The following is a 24891-nucleotide window of genomic DNA, read 5'->3' on the forward strand; positions in this document are numbered from 1 at the left end:
TTGTTTGTTTGGCCTGAACATAAAACCGACAAATAGGCGCCGCAAGATTTTACGCAATAAACAGAGGATGGGTTCAAAAATATTAAGAATAGGTGAATTCCGAACCGCGGCACGGTGATCGACTGGTTAGCACGTCCGCCTCACAGTTCAGAGGTTGTGCGTTCGATTCCGGCCTCCCTGTGTGGAGTTTGCATGTTCTCCCCGTGCCTGCGTGGGTTTTCTCCGGGAACTCCGGTTTCCTCCCACATTCCAAAAACATGCTTTGTAGGTTAATTGATCATTCTAAATTGCCCCTAGGTGTGATTGTGAGCGTGGTTGTTTGTCTCTGTGTGCCCTGCGATTGGCTGGCAACCAATTCAGGGAGTCCCCCGCCTCCTGCCCGAAGACAGCTGGGATAGGCTCCGTATTTATTCATGTGTATCACAGCCTTTTATTGTTTAATATATTTTTTTAATTGTATTGTTTGTAAAATGCTTTGGTACAGCTCTAGCTGTTATGAAATGCGCTATATAAACAAAGTTGTATTGTATTGTATTGTATAGTAGTGGGGGAAACGTTACTAGCGAGACAGTCGTTTTGTAAGTGTGCTGTGCTGTTTTACTTGTAAGCAAAAAGAGCAAATAACTGGTGAGGGAAAAGAGCATACTAGTACATGACCTTAAACTGGATATCAAGGATACGGAACACATCAATTTGTCTGAAGACAGTATATATAATTGTGCCAAGCACGTTACATGTGACATCATTTTGTAGGGACACGATGCATGTGCAAAGTGAGGAAATAATACACCTCTCCTGTCAAAATGTGTCCTGCAAACGCCCAAATGAGTATGAATGACACAACGAACTGCGTCCACTGTTTCCAATTGCAACTTCACGGGCCGCTTCAGTCACATTGGACGTCACACGCCGGGCGTCACCGTCACGTTCACTAAGCGAATAAATGAACCAAAGCGCATGCTTTAAAATAGGAGGAAGCGAGATGAATACAGCACAAAGGAGACAATCAGAAGCAGAGGACGTACCTGTTTGTCGTGCTGTGCTTTCACAATATTTCAGTTTCTTTCTCTCCTTCAGGGGGCAGACATGTTGGATTCCCACTTCGCTGATCTATTTGCTGTTTTCCTCTCCACACCGCCACTCGGAGGCGAGGAGGAGTTACTGCAACGTTTCCAATTACTCTATATGTGAATGTATAATTCACATGTGAATGTATAATACTTATTCTCAATGCTTGCACATTCTAATCTAGCATTTCATGAAAGATGAATAGTTCTTATTCTTGGCACCCAAGCTAAAGCACTACTTACCGTCTGAGTCATCTGTCAATGTTAAAGCGCATTTTTGGAGATGTTTATTATGTGAGCGGGCGACACGGTAGTCGACTGGTTAGCATGTCCTTCACACAGTTCAGATGTCGTGGGTTCGATTCCGGCCCCGGCCTTCCTGTGTGGGGTTCGCATGTTCTCCCCTGCCCGCGTGGGTTTTCCCCGGGTACTCCCGTTTCCATCCACATTCCAAAAACATGCAATGTAGGTTAATTGGACACTCTAAATTTCCCCTAGTTGTGATTGTGAGTGTGTGTGTTTGTTTGTCTCAAGGCTGTTTCAAGATCCCCGTTATGGCCGTGATGGTCTCCAGCAACACTAATGAGGACAAGAGATGGGTTGATGGATTTATTCACCTTCCACAATGGGTACTTTAAATTCATGTGCACATTTTTAGTCCCTGGTCACTATTTAGCGCTTTATATAATATATGACATTCTTAGAAACTCATGAAATGTCAGTCACGAAGCCTGGTAATGAAAAGTGCAGGGGTAACCAATCACTGGGCATATGATTAATTTATCGGGAGATTAAGTGGGCATAATGTGATTATTATGATGGTGATGATTAAAGATTATGTGAAATTGTGTTTATACAAACTACTTTGTCTAATGAATCACTGCTCTGTATTAAATTTAGAATGTTAGTCGTGAAACAAAAACAAATGAAGGGGCTTCAATTAAAGTACAAATCAACCCAAACCTTTTTTTCCCAAGAATATGTTCTATGCAGGCCCACTAGTTGAAACATGGCATTCTGATTAATATTGTGTTTGTGGAATATGAGTTAAGCAGCAAAATCTGACTGAAAATGACATCAGATGCTCAGGGCTCAGGTAACGACCAATCACAGCTCACCTGTTTCCTGAAGCTGAGCCATGATTGGTTCTTACCTGAGCCCTGAGCAGTTGTGATGGCTTTCTCAGTCAACAGAAGTGACAAAATGGCTGCCCCCTGAGATTTTCGAAAAACGTGTGGATTAACTCTTATTCCACAAACGCAATATTTATCAGAATGCCTTGTTTCAACAACTGGGCTTGCAAAGACAATATTTTTGAAAAAAATATGTTTGGGTTGACTTTCACTTTAATAGCGCATTTCAGTTAAAGCATACAGTTAAGGAAGAGTTGTCCACTGCACAGTTTTTGTATTTATTCTTTATTATTGACTGTTCATTTTTATATTATCATTTATTCATTTTGTTAAACTATTTCCTTTTTATTTAAATGTATTTTAATGGCTCGCTGGATTTTTTGTAATAATGAAATCAAACAAAAGGGTGTGAGAAAAAGTTAAAATGTTCAAAAAAAAAACAGAAAACACATCACACTTTATCTAAAAACATTTCACATCTTTTTATTTTAAATTTACCGTTGTATATAAATTTCAAATGCTCCACAATATTACATCACTTTAATACACTTTACACTACAGTATTTTACCATTATTTTTAAAGTATTTTTGTCACAAGATATGCATTTGTTTTAATAAAAAAATATCAATATCACACTGAAGTGTAAATGTGTTTTAAGTAATTTTAAGTTTCTATAATTTTTTTCCAAAATCATGTTTTTGCGCTGTATTTTCTATTTCTTTACTTTGCTTTTAAAAGTCTTAAATTCTTGGTTTTTCCTCTTTGCTTTGAAATGTCTTTGAATCTTGTATTTTTAACTATGTGAAGAACATTGAGCTACCTTGTGCATGAGATGTGCTATATAAATAAAGCCTGCCTAATACTACTTGTACTGTTTGCTTCATCACCCATTAACCACAATTTGAGATTCAAATGATTTTTTCCTTAAATAATTCATGCATATGGTGAAAAGTATTGAACAGGAATATGTTTTTAAAACAACGTGAAGTGAGCACCTCCTTTTTTCTGCATGTGTCCTGAAATGGAAAGTTTGGACATCCCTGAATTGACTGGACATTGTTTTTATTGTAATATAATTTTTTGTTCCTTTTTTTTTTTTTTTTTTCTTCAGACGCTTCTGTCACGTTCCGATTTTGACGATTGGATCTTATGTTAATTGAGAATTCAACCATCGAACAGAATTAACACTCCTTCTGTGATTAATTTTCACTTGCATTTTAATATTCATGTAAACAAATCAACACTTTATATGTATGAACATGATTTATGTGAGCCCCACAGAAAGTGTACAAACTTGGAACTTTGTTGCTTGGCCACAGAAGCAAAACAAACAAAAACTAATAAATGAATAATGACTTGCTTTCCAATAATCTCCCTCCATTGACTTGAACCCAAATCCCGCAATTAAATCTCATACACTTCCATAATTAAAAAGCGTGAACACAACTGAACTGGCTCTGGGATTTCCGGACTGAGAAGAAGAAAAAAAAAAAAAAAAAAAAAAATCAGACGTTGCCCATAGGTTTTGTCCAGTGTCGGAACAAACTGTAACAGCTAAAGCTCTGCTCATTTATTATGTATGTTTTTGTTTTGTTTTCTCTCTTCCATATGCAGACCCACTTCATGTATTTTTTTTCCCACACTATTTGTTCCACTTTTCGCCTGGATAGGGATTGCCTATGGGAATGAAAAGCGCTAAATAAATCATAACGTTTCCTCTGCTGAACTATGAGGCATGTCAAATGGAATTTTTCACATCCTAACCAAAGGAGACGGTGGCGCGAAAGAAACGTGGCGTGGTTCAAATTCTAATTGGATTGCAATTTAACTGTGACAATGACCTTCTCTGAGGTTAACTAATCATTTCCAACCACATTGTCGCCAATCTCACAATCAAGATGAAATTCATCAAGGCAACAATACAAGTGGAAATTTTGTTTTATTAAAAAATGACATTGAAAATGTTGACATTTCAATACATTTCACATTTGACATTTTCAAGTTTTCTGATGTATGTGATTCATAACCATGACATCATCTCTTGGTGGAAATAAGTCCTGCCTATCAGGATACAAAAAGTCAACCGACTGATGTGTGAAAAAGTGACACCAAAATATTCATTAAAAAGCAAAAACGTGAAAGAAATGAAATGTCTTCTTTGAGTTGAAAAATCACCGTGTCGCAACAGGAATCCCACACACACAAAAACGATCACTCATTTAAAACAAATTCTGATGAACAAAATTATCATTTATGTTTAATTTGAGGTAATAAAAACAATCCAAAAGTGCTGACTTGCACCGATGTGGTTTGAAAGTTTAAGGCATTTCACGATGTTGAATAAATAAGTATACATTTAAAAAAAAAAAAAAAAAGCAGCATTAAAAAGACATTCACATATCAGGCGATGAGGTTGGTCACGTTCTGCAGGGCAGCAGCACTACGGTTCAGGGAATGCTCATGAGGAAATAATTCTCGCAGGAGGAATGACAGCAGCATCTGAAAACAGGGGGAGGGGAAACGCATCAAAATAGTAAAAAAATATATGTATATTTTTAGAAATGTGTAATAAACTTCAACATGACATTCCTCAGAGACAGCAATTAGCATTTGAGGGCTCAACACAGGTTGAAAGCCTCATTTAAAACCTCAATACTTTCTCAAAACCCTCAAAGTTTAAACCCAAACCCGGAATTAAAATTCTTAGAAACCCGAAATTTCAGCAACTGCTTATAAATAAATAAATTAATAAATACATTTCAGTCAGTCCCTACTGTACTGCATGACAGTTTTTACTTGATACTGTATGACTATCTTAGGGAATGAGACGGCTTAAAATAAGTTTGTAAGTTTTCGGACTTGCAGCACATGGTGTTTCTGTACACGGCATCGTATTTAGAGAAAACACGGTTACTTACGTAAACGAGTGCTTTGTTTTTCTCAGAATCCTGAAAGAGGTTGAAAACATTCTCCATGTCCGTCTTCTTGAGGACCAGATAGTGCGAATCTACCAAGAGGGAGAACAGAACATCAACACTGGAATCATTCAATCATTTCCACTCCTATCACTATAAAGGGATCTTCACCGTTACAAGTAATCCACAATATAAAAATCCCTTTAGAGCGAGGAATGAGTGAATGATTGCGAACACAGGTAGTGAGTGCTGATCTTGCATATTGAGGTGCAGCGAGGCGCCTACATCGAGCGCTGATGAGGTTGTGCGCTCGCTCGCGGGTCTCGCTTTTCTCGTCATCCGTGCGAGGCGGCGGCGGCGGCGGCGCTGAAGGAGCAGCGGCCGTGGGGGTTTGCGGCCACGCTTTGTCACACAGGGTTTGGATGTACGCCGCCATCTGCTCCTCGCTTGGGTTCATCTTGTTCAGGAAGGAGTTGACTTTTCTGCACAGACCGACGGTCGTCAGCGCCAATGGATGGCGGGTTGCAACCGGCAGGAAGTCGAGACTACACTCACTTTTTCAAAATGGGCATGACGGGTTTCAAAATGGCGTCAAATATGTTAATGAGAATGGAGTTTCCTATGAAGACAACAACAAGGTTAGTATACTGTATTTAGTGATGCCTCGAGTGCAGTACCATGTTGTGCCACAACATGCTGAGCAGCGCTGAGCTCTACTGGCTGTAGATAAAACGTAATCAACACCAATATCAAGAGGCAGAGAAGGTTCCCTACTAAGATATAGTAATATTTGCTCTTCCCACAGAGCAGAGGGAATATATTCCTGTGAGTATTTTTGAATGCTCTGTGTGTGTTGTTGCTCCATCCGTGTTAAAGTAGCAGTTGTTTAAAGGTTTGCAATTACCAGTGCTGCCCGCTAGCACCAGGTAGCCCCCGAGGATCACCGTCCTCGCATTTTAGGACTAAACAGAAAAGGAAACGCCTGTCGGTGGTTAACTACAGCATGACGCATGTTACCAAGACTCAACACCCACTTTCTCATCGCAATTACGCCTACGCAAACTTTCTTTTGTCAGCACAGCTTGCTGTTTGACTTCCAACTGTCGCTTGTCGCCAGAGGCCAACAAAACCTTCCACAATCAACATGTTTTGCATCAAGCCATCTAAAAATAGTAACAAGTTGACTAAACGCTTGCGGTGTCTTTGAGGTGTAAATGAGCTACAGGAATCGCCCGCATATTCACTGTTCATCATTCACAAATTTGCTGAACCACCCGCATTCACTTTTTTGTGCTGTTTGTGAACTAAAACGTTAGACTGTTAGATATGCATTCAAAGGTTCAGCAAAGGTCAAATTAAGTTCATCTTTGAAGGTTTTAGAGCATTTTATGATCATCCAGAAATGTCACCCCGTTGAACAATATCCGCAGCTTCTTTTGAGTGGTTTATGTGGAAATGGTACATCTCAACTAAGAGATGAGCTTTGCATGTTGGGTAGGAGCCAAGTTCAGCCTGGGTGGTTAGCAGAAGAAGCAAGTCTGAAATGCAATTGCACGCCCATTTTCATGCATGTATGCATGCAACCAAATCAACTGTAAATCATTTTCTTTCAAGATTAATGTTGTAAGATGCATTTGAAATATTAAAGCATTTATAAACAAAAGAGAATATAAAGGGAAAAAACAACTAACTGGTTTTGTAATGTGTATTAAACTGTATGAAGAGCAAGCCCAGTCACAACTGTTGTGTGTCTTTTAGGGGCGTGGCAAACATCACAAACATGCCCGTTTGATCTGTGCGAGTCTCTGTGCAAGCCTCTGTGTGCGAGCTGTGGCCTATAGCAGCTTCCCATTCAATAATCACTGAAAGAGCATCGACGACTGTGATCACCCCCCCCACTTCACAAGAGCTGCATCATATCTGAAGATCGCTTGCAATACAAATTTTGGCTACTGTATTTTTTTTTTTTTGTGGAAGGCATTAATTACTCACATTTTTTTTTTTTGCTATCGGCAGTGTAGTGCTGGATTTTCTGTTAAAAGGAACAAACCTGAAATTTCTTTGAGCAGATCAAAAATGGCTTTGGTGGCCTCCAGCTGTTCCCAGGTGCCTTGACTCCTGGCGCAGTGCGGCTCGTCCCCCCTGGCCGAGACCACCTGTTCCTTCCCTTTGGCCTTGTTGGATCCGCAGGACACCCTGGGGCTTGTCTTCTCCTTCTTAGCCCTTTCCAATCAATACAACAAACTAAACATTTTATACTCACTATGGACAGTTATAACAAAAAACTATAGTTAAAAAAAAAAAAAAAGCACTCGATGGTAAAATAAAGTGCATAATAATGGCAAAAGCTTTAATATATTTACATATATTTTTTAATAGTTTTTCAATGTAACATGGGTTTATAATTGAGTACATGCTAGATGTATAGGATTGCAGTTTTGCGGATTCTTTGTGTTGTTACAAACCATAATAAATTAATGAATCCAGATAAACAAGTTTCCACTTAATTTATTCCAATTATTCCCAAAACTATGTTCCTGTGTCAACATCTATTATTTAGAGTGCGCCTACTTGTTTGCCCATGTGCTAGGAAGTTATTTATCGTCGCCGTCCTGTGAAAAACACTTGACTTATTTTTTATTTTTACATGAATGGGGTTTCTGTGTTACATTAATGTGAACATTTTTTTTTTTTTTTAATTACGAAATTGGACAGCGACATTATGCTTTTCTGCTATCTAATAGCCTCATGTGGAGGTGTTTCTATTCAGTAACTGAAGAAAAACTAAATACAGTCAGTGGTTTATGTAACATTTGTTTATAATTGTGTACATGCTAGGTGAATGGTGTTGGTGCTTTAGGGTCCCCTTGTTTTAAGAGTTGTTGCCGCCATCTGTAGGCAATTATGGAAGAGGTAGTTAAAGGGTTGGCTGACCTGGCATTGAAATGCAACCACGACGGGCCATCGGTGGCATCCTCCCCGTGAGGGCCTCTTTCGCGGCTGCAGCTTGGCGGGTACTCCAACAGGGACGAGTCCTCGTCGCTATGGTTTTTGACGGAGGCCAGAGAGTCTTGCGATCTGGATCGGGTTAATCCCTTGAGGATCATTTTAAGGTGCGTTAAAGGATTGTCAGGATCCTCCCCTTTTTCCTGGGAACAGCTCCCACTGGAAGAGTCTGAGCTTAAAGACTGGCGCGGCTCCTTTTCAGTTCCCTCGTCGTCTCCCTCGGGCGTCGCACACGGCGAGATGATGATGGTGGGAAGCGAAACGCCACTGACAAGGCAGCTCGTCTCAGAGGAGCCGGGGAAGTTCTCCGTACCTCCTGCGGATGTGATGATTTCTTTGGAGGCTTCCGTCGGCGGTGTAGCGCTCTGGAAATAATCAACTTCGGTTCAAGCAGCAGGGACGAAAACAGACACATTATGACTCATTGTGGAAAGCTGTTCATATCCTTGATATCCAGTTAAAGGTCCATCTACTATAGGACTCTGTTTGCCCTCACTATTATGACTAAGAATTTAGCACACTAGTAGATCAACTGTTTTACACGTAATGTTTTTTCCATTCCATTACTGTATGACATTTTTTCACTCTAGTGGGACAACTACATCTTGCTTGTGAGGCAAAACTGTGCACGAGGACAACTGCATGCTTCTAGTACTTTTATGCTTTAATTAAAGCAAAAGGTGCATCAAATATTAGTCATCAAACCTGCGACTTTTCATTTATTATATTTTTTCTCAATTGAATTGTACAGGTTGTGATGTGCTTTTTTTTTTTTTTTTAAATAAAAACTTTGAATGTATTTATTGTGGTCTACAAACAAGTACGATATCTTAAGAGGAGTATGTTTACTTTCTACATCGACTGTATGTAAAGGCAATTAACGTTTTCATCAAAACACTGACGCTTTAATATTTTTTTACAAAACACTTATTTTCACTTTGTGTGCACTTTAATTGCAATTTTCCCTAATGTCTCTTCGGTGGATAATTTCTGCTACATTAACTTATCCCTGAGCAAAACTGATATGATAAAAAAATATGTCTGCATCTTTATGAGGATGACTGCATCTCACCCAATAACAATAATAATAATATCTAAAATACAATATCTTGGTGTCACAACTAGAGTTTAAACAATTTTTACTTTGCAGCTCAGTTTCAGCCCCAGAGCCCACTAAATATGCAAACACATCGTGTATCCCCTACAGACACCACTAAATGTGACATCTTATTTGCTCTTTTTTTCTCTGCACTCATTTTCCTTCGGTGCTTCTCCACTGTGCATGCGTTGTGGGATCTCACAGGGACAATACAAACAATTGTGGGGAAAACATTGTCCATGCATGAGCAGCCCTTTAAATTACTTTGATGCAGCCTTTTCCGAAGTAAGACTCTTCTTCGGAGCAAATTGAACAGTGTCTGTCACTCAAGTGCGAGTCATTTGAGCAAGGCGGTGCTAGACAATGAATACTAGAGACACTTGGACATAATGAGAATGACAATACAAGAGCTTCATCAAAAATGTTGCTTTTTCAAAGATAATAATGCTCACGTTTGAGTTGTATTGCCAGCGAGGTTGTCTGACATTAGAAATCCTGATTTTGGAGTGCTCTAGTCTTGGATTTGATGAGATGGTGCAGACAAGTAAACAGCATTTCCCCGCTATATCACAAACTTTTAATCTTCACAACATTTTGGACATACAAACTACAGTGCAAGTACAAAAAGGTGCTAAGGCATACTTAAAGTGCGTTTTAATAAAATTTAACAGGTTTGAAGTCTGCGGGACGGGTAAAACAAAAATACACAAAAATCTTTTGTTATATCGTGTATCATTTTCCATGTATGACGGGTGAGTTTGGAAGGTATTGTCCACAATTAACCCGGTTTCAATCTATTGTATATGTAAAATAATTCACTTTTTGTGATTTATAAACAACAATGTTACCTCTTCATCTTCTTGTCCAGGTGTCAGGAAGTACGCCAAGCCGCTCAGCAGGCCCCACACGCCTCCGTAATGCTGCTCTTCATTCAGCAGCTTGTCCAGCGGACAGAGGAACTGGAACACCGGTTGCGTGTGTCCAATCATGGTGTCACAAATTAATTCCTGGCAAGGCAAACAGACATTTTGAGTCAGGATTAACACATCCCAATTTTTTTTGTGTGTGTGTGTGTGTGTGTGTGGTTTTTTTTTTTCCACCTGTAGGAAGCATTCCACAGAGACTTTTGCTTCTTCTTTGGCCTCGTCACTGACCTCCAGCTCATTGACCTCCAAGATACTGGGCAAGCTTGTGGAGTCCTGGGGGAAAAAAATCGAGCGTCAATCAACATGAAGGAAAGACAAAACTTTTTCAACTGAGGGACACAGAGGAAAAATGGAGGGCAGAGTTTATGAAAAATGCTACAACTAATTAAATATGCGATATGAAGACAGCTATATTTGAATTATTTGCGTGGTTATCAAAAAGTTTGTAATTGCCTATAGCTGCCACAAGGTGGTGCGAAAGCCCTTTTTTCTGTTAGATGTGTATGGCCTGTCTAGAAGAAGCTTGTCCTCTCAGTTTAACATACTGTATGGGCTTGGCAAGATGCACCAAAGCAATATATTTTTGAGACATGGTTTTGGCCTGAGAAGAATAATATCGGATAAATCCACAAATTGGCAAATTTGTGAATTTCTGTCGCGCATTGAGGTTTGGTAAATGTGGTGACTGATCACTGCCAACAGCTCTTAAAATATCCACACCCTCCTTTATTCTCACCAGTTTGACGTCTTTGTGGTAATCACACCATGTTTTTTTGGTTCACTTAAAAAAATAAATAAATCAGAATAATGCAGTATAATATGTTGATTATGTCTCCTCAAAACCTGATACAGGGTCGCAATTTTTGCATTGCAGCCTGTCGGTAAATGTGTGGTGCTCAATCGCTTGGCGTAAAGAATCGCCAAGCATATTTTTTTTCCCAAGATGGTTCACTTGTGACGCCACTAGAGGACCGTGCAGTAAAACCCTGTCTAAGAGGACCGTGCAGTAAAACCCTGTCTAATAGGAAAATAGTATTGGTGTCAAGGAGGTATCTTGAAGTGGTACATCTGAAACGTTTTAACATCTAAAAGTTTAGCCAGGTTTAGTAAACTGGCACATCTTTTATGAAGACACCTGGCAACCGTTTTAAATTGTAAAAAAAGAAGAAAAAAAAAAGCACAAGATTTGCTCTAAGTACTCCTTTTCAAACAGTTCGAAATGCACAATGAGGTTTGATTCAAATGACAGACTTAAAGAAAGGGATCTGATTAGCGTTACAAGTGGGATGTGTAGCGTTCCAACTTACCTGCCACCTGTTTCTGAAATAGATGACGTCCGTGTATTTCTTCTTGATGTCCCACTGGAGGTTTTCAGGGCTGTCCCTCTCCTCCAGGTGAACTGTGAAGATTAGCTCCTCATTTTCCCACTCAGCCTGCGACGCAGAGAGAAAGAGGGGGGGGGGGGGGATGGGGAAATATATATATATATATATATATAAACACACCTACTCAAGCCGGGCTTCCAAGGACAAGCTTTCACAGAGTCTCTGCTGACAAATAACAGGCCCCGCAGGACATTCCAGACTGTCAGTGATATTTAGAACTCACATGAGGGATGCTGACAGCCCAGCGGCCGACGCGCCACATTTCATAAGACAGCTTGAATTCCATCATGTCCTCTTGGACGCTTGTCAGGTAGTTCTCCAGATCGCTGTCCTCCTAATGGGGTTTGTCCACAAATCAAAAACGAGTCAGTGTGGTTTCACGAAATGACTCCCTATCCTCTATATAGTGTCCTACATCCGTGTTTCACATCCTTTATAGAGCCAAAACATACATTTTACCAAATAAAAATGTCCCTACTTGCTACAAAAGGGATTTTTTTGTGGACTTTTTAAACCCAAAAAGTCAACTGCTGTATATATAAATCCCAATCTCGTGATTAGGGAACGACGGCGAAGCCTCACCCGGTCGGAGTCATGCTGGCTGTGCACGGAGCTCTCCCGGCTGCTGGCCTCGTCCTCGTTGTCGGCGTCACCCTGGGCCGCCATGATCCTCATTACCAGCTCCCGCTCCAGCTTTTTCATCTTCTTCTTCTTGGCCTTCTTGGTCTTCATCTTGTCCACAAATTTCGACCAGCCCGCCTTCAGCTTGTTGCCTGACAGAGGCAGTTAGACGCAGATTACAAAACATGCGGACAGATGTGATGTGAGTGGAAAAAACAGAAGCAGCTCCTGTGCTTCAATTATTGAGATTATACCCAACGTGTTCTACTTTGACCTCTGAAAGACGCAACGGCAATAAATGTGTTCCAATGCATGATTACTTTGCATCGTGAGGCCTGATAAACAACCCAACTTGCTCATGATATGTGTACAAATACATCTCATTAGGGCGCTTGTTTGTCTACATTATGGAAACTCGGGCTGGTGTTGCATAAATATGTACAAGGCTCATTACTACCGTATCATTATTTGCCTTATTTCACTCATCGATGCCGTGTGCGAGTTGACATTAGCTGCTTGGACAAACAACGGAGAAACTAATTAAAGCATGAAAGGCCCGCTGGTACAAACATGTCACAAAGAAAGACGACGCCACACGGCTACTGATTAAACCATTCCTGCGTTCACAATACGAATAATAATAATGATCCCATCTGCTCTTCCTGATGTCGCCGGCGCCGCCATCTTCCCATTTGAAAATAACTTTTCATTGATATGTGCTTTTCCTGAAGGTTGGAACGTGGGTAAAATCAAACCTTGTCCTGACTTGCCCATCATTCTCATCCAACCATGACAGGTACATTGATTTGTAGCTGAATTCAAATGTATTCAGTTGACTACTTAATACTTTGAAATCTGCGGGGTGGACCAATTTCGGTTTCACGATAATTGCAATGACGAGGGAGTGAAAACTGTTGACATACGTTTCACTGCGCTGTTTGAAACATGTCCCGTACTTTAAAGGAAAAACAGCAATATGACCAAGCTTCTCCTGTGTCCATATCCTGATAAAACGCTTGTGGCACGGCGCAGTCGGAGCATTTCTTGCTCAAGATTTGCAGCCTTTTCTGAGGTTGAAGATGACAATGCTCGTTGGATTAAGCGTGTTTTGATTTGAATTTGAATGGATCCTGACTTAATCCCAAAACCACTATGTATAACACAGTGCTTTTTGTTTACATTTTTGTTTGATTTTTTTCAAATTTGATAGTAGTGTATTGTAAGGTGCATACAAATGATCAAGGAATAAGAGGCAGTCTACCATTCAAAATGATGTTACTTTTTAAATAACAGTTAACTTGAAAGTAGCTTTTTTTTTTTTTTTTTTTTTTTTTTAAAGAAGAATACAGATCATTCTGAGAGGGGAGAAAAACTAGTTCTCTTTTTGCTAAAAACACAAACCGAAAATCATGGCCCAAAAAACAGCAGTACAGACAGTACTGTGTTTAAACTGTACCATCCAGCCCAACACAATAACTGGAGGGATGTAAACAATCAGTTGGCTTCAACAATTATTCAGGTGACCACCTCACTATATCTTAGCATACCAACTGCTGCGGACCTGTCAAGATTTGATCAATTCTAACGAAAAAAATTACTAAAAATTCAAGTCAAGATGCTAAAGTCTTTTCAATCTGTCGTAGCGCTTTGTGCAATATTCTGTTGTCTCTCAGTTTATTGATAACTGCCAATCTTAGCTTGGAGGAGATAATTAAAACCAACAGGCGCTTCATTAAATCACATCCAGTGGCTTGTCAACAGGATTTCAAGTGCAGGATGCCTTCACAATAAACAACACAGGCAATGATAAGAAAAGGATTGTTCTTGTGCTTTGTCACAAAACAATAGCACTTAGCGCACAGCGCCGGTGCAAAAAGAGCAAATGAACACAAACCAAACACAACCCGTTTCAACCACAGATCGTCTGCTCCAGATAGAGAAATGCAAGTCACCGCCAAACAGAACAAGAAAGTCTTCAATTATTCATTAAATACTAAAAATATTTCTGTATGCCTGTCAGTGTGAATGCCGATTTATATTTAAAAATGGATGTGGCACCAACTATACATTAACAGCACTACAATAGTCTCTCATACTTTTTATGACCACGCCCTCATACTTTCAATTTAAGTAAACCGGATGAAGTCATTTAAGTAAACAAAACACAAAGTGCAATTTGGGTAGAAATTTTGTGTGAATGCTGTATAGCTGTACTGAAATGCTGTGGAAATAATTGAATTATGAAAGGTAGGATTTGAGATGAAATCGGAATTGGTCAAGAAACGAAGGATCTAAATACTCTACATAAAATTGTCTTCATTTTGTAATTTTATTGTGAAAATGTTGGGATGTGATAAATAGTTATGTACATGTCCTGAATGAGCTGTCTCTTAACTTGGGAATTTTGGGAAGAGGCAGAGAAGGTCCCCTACTAAACTGCAGTAACAATCATTTTTCCCACAGAGCATAAAGAATATGTGCCTGTGAGTATTGCTATGTTCTGTTTGTATGTTTTGCTGCTCCGAGTGTGTTAAGGTGGCAGTTGTTTGAAGCTTTATATTTTGAACTCTATAGTTATAAGTAACATCCATGCTAATGTGAGTTAGCTTCAGACCTTTATTTGATGAAATGTTATACATCTCTATTTTTTATGGCCATTTTGTGTCAGTTTTTCAGTAAACTTCAATTGGGAGTGACAAATAAACAGCTTGAAGCTTGAACATGTACTTAAAGCAGACCTTTGCCTTTGCCCTTGATCCTGGTACTGGTGGATATTTCCACTCCCTCCAAGTTCCTACAAAAGCAGGGACAAGGCAGTCAGGACCACGGAGGCACGCCGACTGGTGATAACAATGCAGGGGAATCAAGCCACGCATGGCGTGACAGTGGCAACTCACATTTGAGGGCTGTCGCCCTCCTGCGAGGTCAGAGAGGCTTGTTCCGGGTCGGAAGCGCTCAGCTCTTCCGTAGAACCTTTAGCAGAGACGCTGTCAAGCTGGCTCACCACCAGCTGGTTCAGGTTGTCAGGGTCTGACAGCCATGTCACCAACAGGCCCAAACCTGAGGAGGGGAAAGAAAAAAAAAAAATGCAAAAACACTCACCAACACTTCATCAGGTCATGCACCCTCCGTTGAGAGCCGATATAACAGAAAATAAGACAGTGACTGAGAAATACATTTAACTATAAAGTCAACCCATAACAGTTTGTTTGCGCATCTGTTACATTACAGATTTTTAAGCGATATTTTTTACTTTATACGCTCTCTCTTTTTTTTTTCACAAATGGTTGAAGGTTTCTAATCATTCTAACATCTATGCTTTATGTTTAATCTGCCTATGGTGTTTTGCTGTATATGGTTGAACATGGTCTTTAAATTAAATTTAAATATCTTTCATTCTTTGGTTCGTTGTGTCAGTTTTACAGTAAAGTTCAACTGGGAGTGACAAACAGCTTGAGGCAAGCGACAAAGCGAGTCTTTTCCTTTCCTCAAAGTGATGTTATACAATAGTCTCCACAAAGTTACTTGGTGTGCAGTCACATTGTTGGTGCCAGCAGTGAAAATCTGTGAGGCTGCACTGGATAAAAAAAATAAAAATAAATAAAATACAAATAAATAAAATAATAAATACATAAATAAATAAAATGATAAATAAATTAAAAAAATATATATATATATATATATATATATATATATATACATATATAATTTTATTTGAGCAATAAACTCAAATTTATCGATAAAAAATATTAATAAGAAAACTTAAATGGATAGATGATGAAGCATAATAATGCATAATTTGTACTCATGTCATTTCACATTTGTCTTTTGTCTGTACTAGTTTAAAACAATGCACTTTCCTTAAATTAATATTTCATCTTACTGTATCTCATCATTTATGCGTGGAATAAACAAGTGTGATGTGAGTGAAAGCTATTTGATATTTATTGTTCAACACAACTCAAAGGCTATATTACATAAATATATGTAATAAACAATTTATATCCTCCTAATGTATTGTATAGTTGAAAACAAGTGGCACAATTTTTTGCCAATTAATCAAAGTCCTCGCATAATTACAACAGACATAAACAGCATTAATGTTGGAGAAAATTGCCATGTGATATTGCCAACTCAATTATACGGCATATGAATAAAATGTTTCATCAATACTTCTTTGGGTGCAAGCCAAAAGAAATAGAAGCAGCCTGCACTTGGGCGATAATTCTTCAATTATGGCCATAAAAGGCATTCATTGTAAATGCGGTGCAATAGTAAAAACTTGCAAAAGATGAAAAGATTTTATGTTGCTGTTTTAAAAGACAAAGAAGGCCTAAAGGGAGATTATAAATCTGTGCACAGAGATTCTTCTGTATAAAAAAAGCCCCAAATTCACGTCAGAAGCGCAAAAAAAAAAAAAAAAATCTACTGACAAAGGATTACACTATAGTATTAGCACTCAGTGGCGCCCGGACCTCTGGCAATGTGGAACAAAAGAGGGGAAGGAGGCATACAAATATTTTCTAGAAATGGGGCCGGGGGGGGGCACAAAAAGGGGGGATGCAAATTTGTGTTTAGTAGACAACTTTGTAGTGCATTAACTCGGTCCCTGTCATGCCGTGGACATTTCTATTTGTCAACTAGAATACAGTTGCTTTTTGCCATCTGTGAATATCTTAATCGAGTACGTTTTTCTAAAGGGTAGGTGTGCAAGAGGGTCTCGACCACTTTGCCTGTGAAATTCAGCTTGGTAAAACACTGAAATGACAAACAGATCCCGGAAGATGGCGGTGTTGAATCGTTTTGGAGTTGAGATCAGCAAAGCTTCCGAGTAGAAGATAAAGAGCAATCATATTGTCAATTATGTGGCAGAGAAATGCCAACATGATGCAAGTCGAACAAGTTTTGGCACCTGACACTCCAACAGGTGATGTATGTATGCGATAAAAAGAGTCTGTGTTGCAGTAGGTAGTACAAAAGTGTGTATGGCGATAGTGAGAACGGATGACGCAGTTCATGGAATTAATGGCGAACGCCATGTAAAAAAAAAAAAAGTCACTGCAGTGAGTCACCGTTACTCACAGCGTATTTCTTAGTTGTATATCTGGAAATGTATTATTTTGCCATCAAAAGGCCTTTCATATACTTTCACGCTGCACAATCAGGCAGGACCTTTATTTACTGGTGCAAAATATGTGGTAAAATGGAAAAAATATATAATTTGGGATGAGTGAAACTGAGATCTGTAATTTAATAATACACAAGGGTCTGTTGAAATTTTTTAGCCAATCGGGAGTAATAACCAAAACTACAATAGAAATATGGGAATGTGATGGTTGAAAAATATAAATTGGAAAGAGAGACAAAGGTTTTAAGCTGGTTCGCATTTGACGACAGATTCATTCCTGGGGTAAATGATAAAGGGTACAGGCAATGGCCGGATAAAAGGATTACACCGATGTGCACAATAATTGAGCGAGGTAAGCTGCAGAGTTTTGTAAAGTTAAAGGATAGATTTTCACTGGAGGGGCACGACCAATATGGATATCTGCAATTAAATGATTATTTTGTGAAGGAGGTCAAGTCTACCAGGGAACATAAAATCATTGAGGTATTTAAGAAGGATTATGAGGGGAAAATCTGTAAAGCAATCAAAGATATGCACATATGTTGGATGTTACATTAGTATTTCGGGCACATTCATCATTTTATATTAAGGAAAAGTGGGAAAAGAACTAAAATTGCAAATAACTGAGGATGAATGGCTGGGTATTTGAAAAACGCAGTGCAGATCCACAAGCTCCAGGATCTGGAGGGAATTTAATTGGAAAAACATGGACAGATTTTTTTATTATCCCAAAAAATTGGGGAGGAAATAGTACCTATCCAACAACCATGCTGGAGAGAATGCGGCCACTTGGCCACCGACCGTGGAGCAATGGAACAATTATTTGGAATGGAGAGAGTCACACATGGAATACGAATACAAGAGGCTCAGTTTGAAGACAAATGGAACAAATTGAAGGACTACAGAACAAATAGAAGAGGACAATGAAACCACCATTTGACAATAAGGACTCGATGTACGAATATGGTTTATTAATACATGTATATGTTTGCCCTAAGACTGTAATTTAGAACGTTAGTTTCTTTTGTTTACAGTTGTTGTAAAGAAGGGAAAATCGCAATAAAATATACGTTTAAAAAAAGCCCTCTTTGTCTTATTCTTTTTTGTTTTATAGTTTGTCACAAAAGCAAAAAAAATATTAGTGTCCAAGTCAATGATCCACTTGACATGTTTCCTTTCACAAAAGCTCACCATTTGGTAAAAAAAAAAAAAAACGTTTGCGAAAAAATTTATTGCGAATAAAGTCACCCGATTGGCCACATAACACGAACCCGGGAAGTTTGCTGCTGAAATGCCACATTGGCGAGTAAAACTAGATTTTAAGAACTGCTCATTATTTTGCAGCGAAACAAGACCAGGAAGATAGCAAGGAACTTCTACCGCACGATTTCCCCAACCCGCAATACATACACAATAATGGGGTTGACGACGCACTGCACCCAGCTAGGCTCATTTTCGAAAAAGGGCTTCATGAGCCGCATGAAACCGGCCAAAGGGTCGCATGCGCCGTGCGAGCTGTGGGTTGGCCAGGCCTGCTCTAGTCCCTAGCCCTGCCAATAGTATGTGTTTATGGCGCCAACTATTCAAAAGTCAAATTCTCAATCTGTACATAAAAGATGTGTCATCCTGATAACTGTTAACAAACAGCAATAAAATAAATAAATAATCCTAGCGCTTGTTTGAGGCCCTCCTCCTTGAATGTTTGCTTACCCTTTAATGCAACAATCTCACTCAAGGCACAGCGGGTCACTTGTTGGCCCCACAGGTGCTCGGGCAGTAAGTTCCGTACCAGAGCGTCTGAGAGCTCACGGAGCAGCGCCATCTCCTCGGAGGGGCAGCTCAACAAAAGCTCCCTGACGACGAGAAAAACAAGAGCACAGGGGAAAAACATCCTGGGTTTAATAATTGGCCTGCAATGCTATTTATCACCGCGGATGTGAAAAATCACACGTGCTAAATCGTCAACGTGCCAATTTTTAAACATCTTTTTGCTGGAAAAACAGCTATCACTGCAGGTAAAATCCAATAAAGCGCAGTAAATTATTCATGGCCGGTAAAACATCCTGATGTATTTATAGGCACGTTATTGAGAGCAAAGAGCAGCTGAGGCAGCAATAATTGGAGGTGTTTTTTTCTTCTTTTTTTTTTCAAACTAAAATAATGCACAGCACAGCCTCCAGCACTGTAAGCCGCACTTGAATTTTAATTTGGTGGGATTTGGAGCACATTTCTCCATTGAGCAGTGTTTCCAAGGGCCTTAATTGATAGAGAAATTTCACAGCATCAAGACAAAATGTCACAAACTGTATATATACTGAAATAATTCTGACGTACTATACATTGCAGGCATAGATACAGTAGATAAAGTTAACTTTTTTGGGGGGGGGGCGGGGGGACTTATTCACCGCTTTTCATTGAAAACGTATCGCTGGGGGTGCCACCTTGTGGCACCTTATTGCCAAGGAACTATGTTGAAGTGAGTTTCAGAGCTACATGTAGTGCTTTAACGCCAGGTTCAGTAATTAACGTGAATCCTCTTTTTGTGACATTCTTTTTCTGTGGTGTGCCTTGTGAGTTTTCTAATGTAATTTTTTGTGCCTTGGCTCAATAGACGTTGGAAAACTGCGTTAATGATCACTGATGACTTTGTGAGGGTACGCTTGAAACCACAGGAAAATTCTACTTGCGAGGTTCAGTTCACCTGTCGGGCTGCTTGGCGTCGCGCAAGTGCTGCGTAAGAATGCGAATGGAGCCCACCACCGCTTGGCACACATCCAAGTCCCGCGTGTGGTGGATAACGCTGTCGATGACAAAGTCGAACTCCCCGCCCAGCGCCCGGCGTAGCGGTTGGCGCTCACACGGCTCGGGAACGTTGTACCACGGCAACACCAGCCTGGTGTAGGCACACTGGAAGACTGCGGAGACCACGGTTAGAATAGTTTGGGGATTTTCATTATAGTTAGTTTGTATTTAGTTTTCCATGTTTTTAGTTAGTTTGTATTACTTTTCAGAGCGGGGTTGTTAGTTTTTGTTAGTTTTTTCAAAAATGCTTCGTTTTAGTTTATTTTTCATTAGTGGATTCGTTTTTGGGGATTTTTTGGGGGGTATTTCTTGTGTGAAATGTTTTTTTCACTCAACTCCAAACAATTTTAAAAACAACTATCCACAAATCAAATACAGTTATTGCATAACAGTCCACAGACTTTGAAATGCATTAAGTGCAGTGCATATTACTGCTTCTCAAGTTAGAGTCACAACCCTAACATGCTTACTAAAGCTAGGATGGTCTCACTTTTTATCCCTTGTTTGCCAAGTTTCCAACTTCTAAAGTGGACTTGTGTCTTTAATTCCTGATGAGAAGTAGTAAACAGAGTTATACTGTGTACTATTTTTAATGTTTTTTTTAATATATGAATTAAAAAAATGTTGAGCAATTGATACCTAATGCCATGTTTCATGCTGAGTTATGTGACAAAAGCAGGACAGATATTCCAAACACAAAAGACATTGCCTCGCAGCAACATCATCTAGTGACACTTTTTATTTCCTGCACAATATTGGAAAACGTGATATCCGATATGGATGTTGAGTATAGCAATCGATATTATTGATATATTTAGCATGTACCTAAAGAAATGACACTAATCAAAGAATTACATTTTTTTTCATGCAGCAAACTAAACAAGCTCAATGTGTTCTTAGCTAATTAATTGCAATTCTCCTAGATAATGTCCACCTATTGGGTGGCAATGCGCATTTCAGTTTGCATCTGACTAGTCCAATTCAGATAAAAGCATACAATGAGCGTAGCGCGTTATCTGCAAGTTGCAACAGAGTTAGAGAGAGACTGGAAGAGACACAGATATAAGTGGACCAGACTCACAACCAGTATAGGGTATTATATACAGTAGATGATTAAAATGCTCTTCTCGATTCTGATACTAGTTTCCAAGATCCTTGGTCATCTTTCACGCACACAATGTGCGGACAAATACATTAAGAGGACAAAAGAACAAACCAAATTTACAAGTGCTATGGTTTTACAAGTACACTAATCCTGGTTACAAGCCCCATTATTTCCCACTCAGTGTTACGACATCCTCTGCGGCCAAATAGTAAAGAGACATTTATTAAAGGCGGCGAAAACATGCGTCGGTGAAGCATGCAAAGCAGGCATGTTACTTCCCGTTCAGGCCTATCTAATAGAACCCATATTTTTGATAGGTGGGGTTTTCCCCTTTTTTCTTGCCTGGATGCCCCTCCTAAATGGAAGTAACATGACCCCCTTAAAGTGTGTCAAGTCACAACACAACACTGCATTTGCTGCCATAACACAACTAGAAGGGAACCAACGCGTTGTGGCACCACCGCCTTTGCCAACAACTTAGTAAGCACACTTGTGACTAAATTGAGACGAGATTGTCTTTATTTCAGTGCACATTTTGTGAGTGAGATTTTTCTAAAAAAAATATTTATGTCAGCCATCAGCTCGATAAAGTTTGGGAGAAACTGCATGAAAACACTCACCATGCTGCAGGGATCTTTTGACATGAGGATATTGGCAACCCAACGAGCCCCCGGTGTCGTTATCTTCTGCAGTTAAGTTGCTACTCAAGCGCTCATCAAGAGTCTCCTGGGAAACACAGAAAGTCATGAGGGCACTTATCCACACTTCAATAGTCCATTAGCGTAACATATGTTGAACTTACTGTCAATATCAGTACAAAATAGCAGTGTGCTTGCTAAAATGTGTGTTTTATCTTGAATTGTCTATCATCCGGGTCTTTGTTGAATCGAGGAAACTGGCCTTTTCTTGTTAGTTGAATTTGTTGTTTTTTACTTGTTTGTACAAAAACCCATTTAAAAATGGTTTGACAGACAAAGAAACAGACACTTTCACCAAAGACCTGCTTTAAGTACTGTGGTGTTAAGCTCTCAGATTCTGTACTTAACTTGAGTATTTATTTTCCTGAGTGATTTGATTTTTCTTCCCGCATTTGAAAGTGGATATCTGTACTTTCTACTACTTTGCCAAAATAGGCTTGTACATTTAGACAGAGATCTTGATGGAGATTTTGGGGACTAAAAATAGGGACAGCAGCAACATGGAATGTGAACGACAAAGCATTGACGGAGATGGCAACAAAATTGGAGAAGCAAGCTATTCCCCGTCTATGGCCTTATTGTCAGATGTTGTCGGCTCCAAGAAGAATGATTTGCTGCGAATGCGTTGTGTAATGTGCCAGGCTGCCAGCCTAAAAAAGAAAAGTGCATCAAAGAAAAAAAAAAGTCAAATGCTAAAAACACTGTGTGTTTTCAATTATTACCTAATGTCACATTTGTTGGTAATCAGTTTAACATGTTAGAAAAGCTATGGGGACAAGTTGTCCAGTGTTGAGTAATTTTTGTGTTATTTTATTCAGTTTCTCATTTTTTCCACAAAACACAATGACAAACCATAAAAACGTAGCAAAATACTAAATAATAAAAGATTGAAGCTAGAGCTCTTTTTAAACACCTATTACATTTCAGAAAATGCAAATATCAGTCAATCAATTGATAAATTAAGCTCTTGTATCACTTATTTAGAAAATAATATTTTAGTTATTCATGACTGTATTATTGTGATTTTAATTGTCTTTTATGTACGTTCGGCACTGTTACAGCTGCAGTTGTTAACGTATTCCAGATATAAAGTTGAGTGTAAAGTTCAGGTTTGAATTGCACTTCTACTCAAGTACAAAGTGAGTACTTCCTCTTTATATCCTTTAGTAATTGTAGTTCGTTACTTGCCAGTGCCACCACAGTTAAGTCTAATTACAACTCGCAGCGTTTGTTGGTTCACCTGGAGAGGGTCGTCGTCAGTTTGCGTGCTGCTCTCCCGGCCGCTGTTGGCCAGCAAAAGCGGCGCGGAAAGGCAAAAAAAGAAGAAACAGACAAAATACTGAGCCAGAGTTCGACCCGAGTCGGTCAAGTACCAAAGAAGGCCCAGCGTCACCGCAATGGACACACGCCATCCAAACATCTTTTCCTCGTCCTTCCCGCCCTTCTCGTCCTTTTTTCCTCCTCACCACAGCTGCTTCGCTCTGCCCCGGGTGCCAACATGGAGCGGAATGTGGGCCGCTCGGTCCGGCAGCATCGCGAAAACAGGCGGCGAAGAGACTACGTTGACGAGCCCAAGTCGGAAGACACAAAACAGGCAGCGGAGAAGCAGCAAAGTTTGGCGAACGAGCTACTTGAACGCCGTGCTATGATTGGCTGCGCCAGGCCCGCGTGGCACTTCAAGGGGATGGCGCCACCTACAGGTAACTTCGTGTAAACTATGGATAGATAGATAGATAGATAGATAGATAGATAGATAGATAGATAGATAGATAGATAGATAGATAGATAGATAGATAGATAGATAGATAGATAGATAGATAGATATATAGATTTATGAAACAAATAAACAAAATTTTGTATGATTAAATAATCAAAAAGCATTATTTGCAATACTCTACCTCACATTTTACAATAATAGCAATAATAGTAAATTAATTACTCCTTTTAATTATGTAAAAAAATATAAATGCCGATTTTTTAAATGATTCAATTTGATTTCTCTGTATAAGGCAGTGTAGGTGGACCCCATTACAAAACCACAACCACGATAATAAACATTTTGCTAAATTAATATCTTTCTGGCAGTGATAATCTTGTAGCTAGCAAGTATAAATCTCAAACATCTTGATTCATGTCCTTGAAAAATATCATGGGCATAATTTTATATTATTTATCAAAATGATCCTTGAAGCAACAGTCTTGTCTTTTAATCTCCAAATTTATTAACATGATTTGCATTTTGATCTAATAATAATCATTTTTGTTTTCCCTCTCCCATTGGGCCATTAAATGTGTCATCCCAATGGTTGTTTACTTCAGAACACGCTTCTTAAGTACTTAAGGTGTTGAATTTAACAGAGGACTAATGTACCACCGGAACTTCCAATCAAAAACACTTTGGAAGAGATCCAATTTCTTCTCATTTTCGCCTTAGATAAACTTTGCCTTTGCAATACTAATTGGCACACATCAAGCTATGGGGTTTTCTCTCGTGCCATGCACACATATAATTGTCATGAGGAGAAATACACTAAGAGCTCATGTGAGCGTTTAGATAGATTGATCTCAGATTGGCTTGGGTTGATGCTCGACAGCTACGGAAAGCCGTTTGAGCATGTACTGCACATCCTTGATATTATCTTAATGTACTCGGATAGTCATTATCCCCTCGTAAAATATTCAGGACACGAGAACTTCAAAACCACTAGGGCACACTAGCAGAGGAATAAAAAAACCTGACTAGTAAAACACAGTTGTTCCAATAGTGCGATGAATTGTTTTACTAGTGAAGATAACAACTTTGACCTGTGGGAGGCAGCATGCTGCCACAGGGCATCCTAAAATATTTTATCTTTTAGGATGACTGTTAAAATAGTCTAAATTAGACGGACCAGCACTGTTGAGGCAAGGCCTTGGACAGATTAGATTGACAAGACAACACATAGAAACTGAAATTTGATTGGACAAAAAAAAAATTTAACATCTACAGCACTGGTGTCAAACTC

General features: G+C 39.3%; 2 protein-coding genes across 3 annotated transcripts in view; both read right to left on the minus strand.

Annotated features, from left to right (window-relative positions):
- Window positions 1-1145, minus strand: part of mrpl11 (mitochondrial ribosomal protein L11) — a 63678-nt gene extending 62533 nt beyond the window's left edge. The window contains exon 1 of the mRNA XM_086021618.1: window positions 1026-1145. The gene's annotated coding sequence lies outside the window, so the exon portion shown is untranslated. The remainder of the gene's footprint in view (window positions 1-1025) is intronic.
- A 2976-nt stretch (window positions 1146-4121) lies between these two features.
- Window positions 4122-23524, minus strand: LOC147151323 (uncharacterized). Of its 2 annotated transcripts, XM_086024473.1 has the most exons (17): window positions 23127-23524; window positions 21809-21914; window positions 19983-20196; window positions 18992-19134; window positions 15051-15213; window positions 14892-14947; window positions 12115-12305; window positions 11756-11866; window positions 11455-11580; window positions 10322-10420; window positions 10070-10228; window positions 8051-8487; window positions 7167-7339; window positions 5672-5735; window positions 5402-5598; window positions 5120-5208; window positions 4122-4700 (listed from the first exon to the last, which is right to left on the minus strand). In XM_086024473.1, exons 1-17 carry the CDS (start codon window positions 23304-23306, stop codon window positions 4602-4604), a joined length of 2607 nt encoding a protein of 868 aa, XP_085880599.1. In that variant the 5' UTR covers window positions 23307-23524; the 3' UTR covers window positions 4122-4601. The 2 variants fall into 2 exon arrangements, with proteins under 2 accessions (XP_085880599.1, XP_085880600.1); XM_086024474.1 differs by lacking the exons at window positions 4122-4700; window positions 5120-5208; window positions 5672-5735 and having other exon boundaries at window positions 5427-5598; window positions 23127-23500.
- Between the last annotated feature and the right edge of the window lie 1367 nt (window positions 23525-24891).

This window comes from Filicampus tigris, chromosome 2, assembly GCF_054856515.1.
Source record: "Filicampus tigris isolate MCC_2025a chromosome 2, RoL_Ftig_1.0, whole genome shotgun sequence".
In the NCBI taxonomy this organism is placed as follows: domain Eukaryota; kingdom Metazoa; phylum Chordata; class Actinopteri; order Syngnathiformes; family Syngnathidae; genus Filicampus; species Filicampus tigris.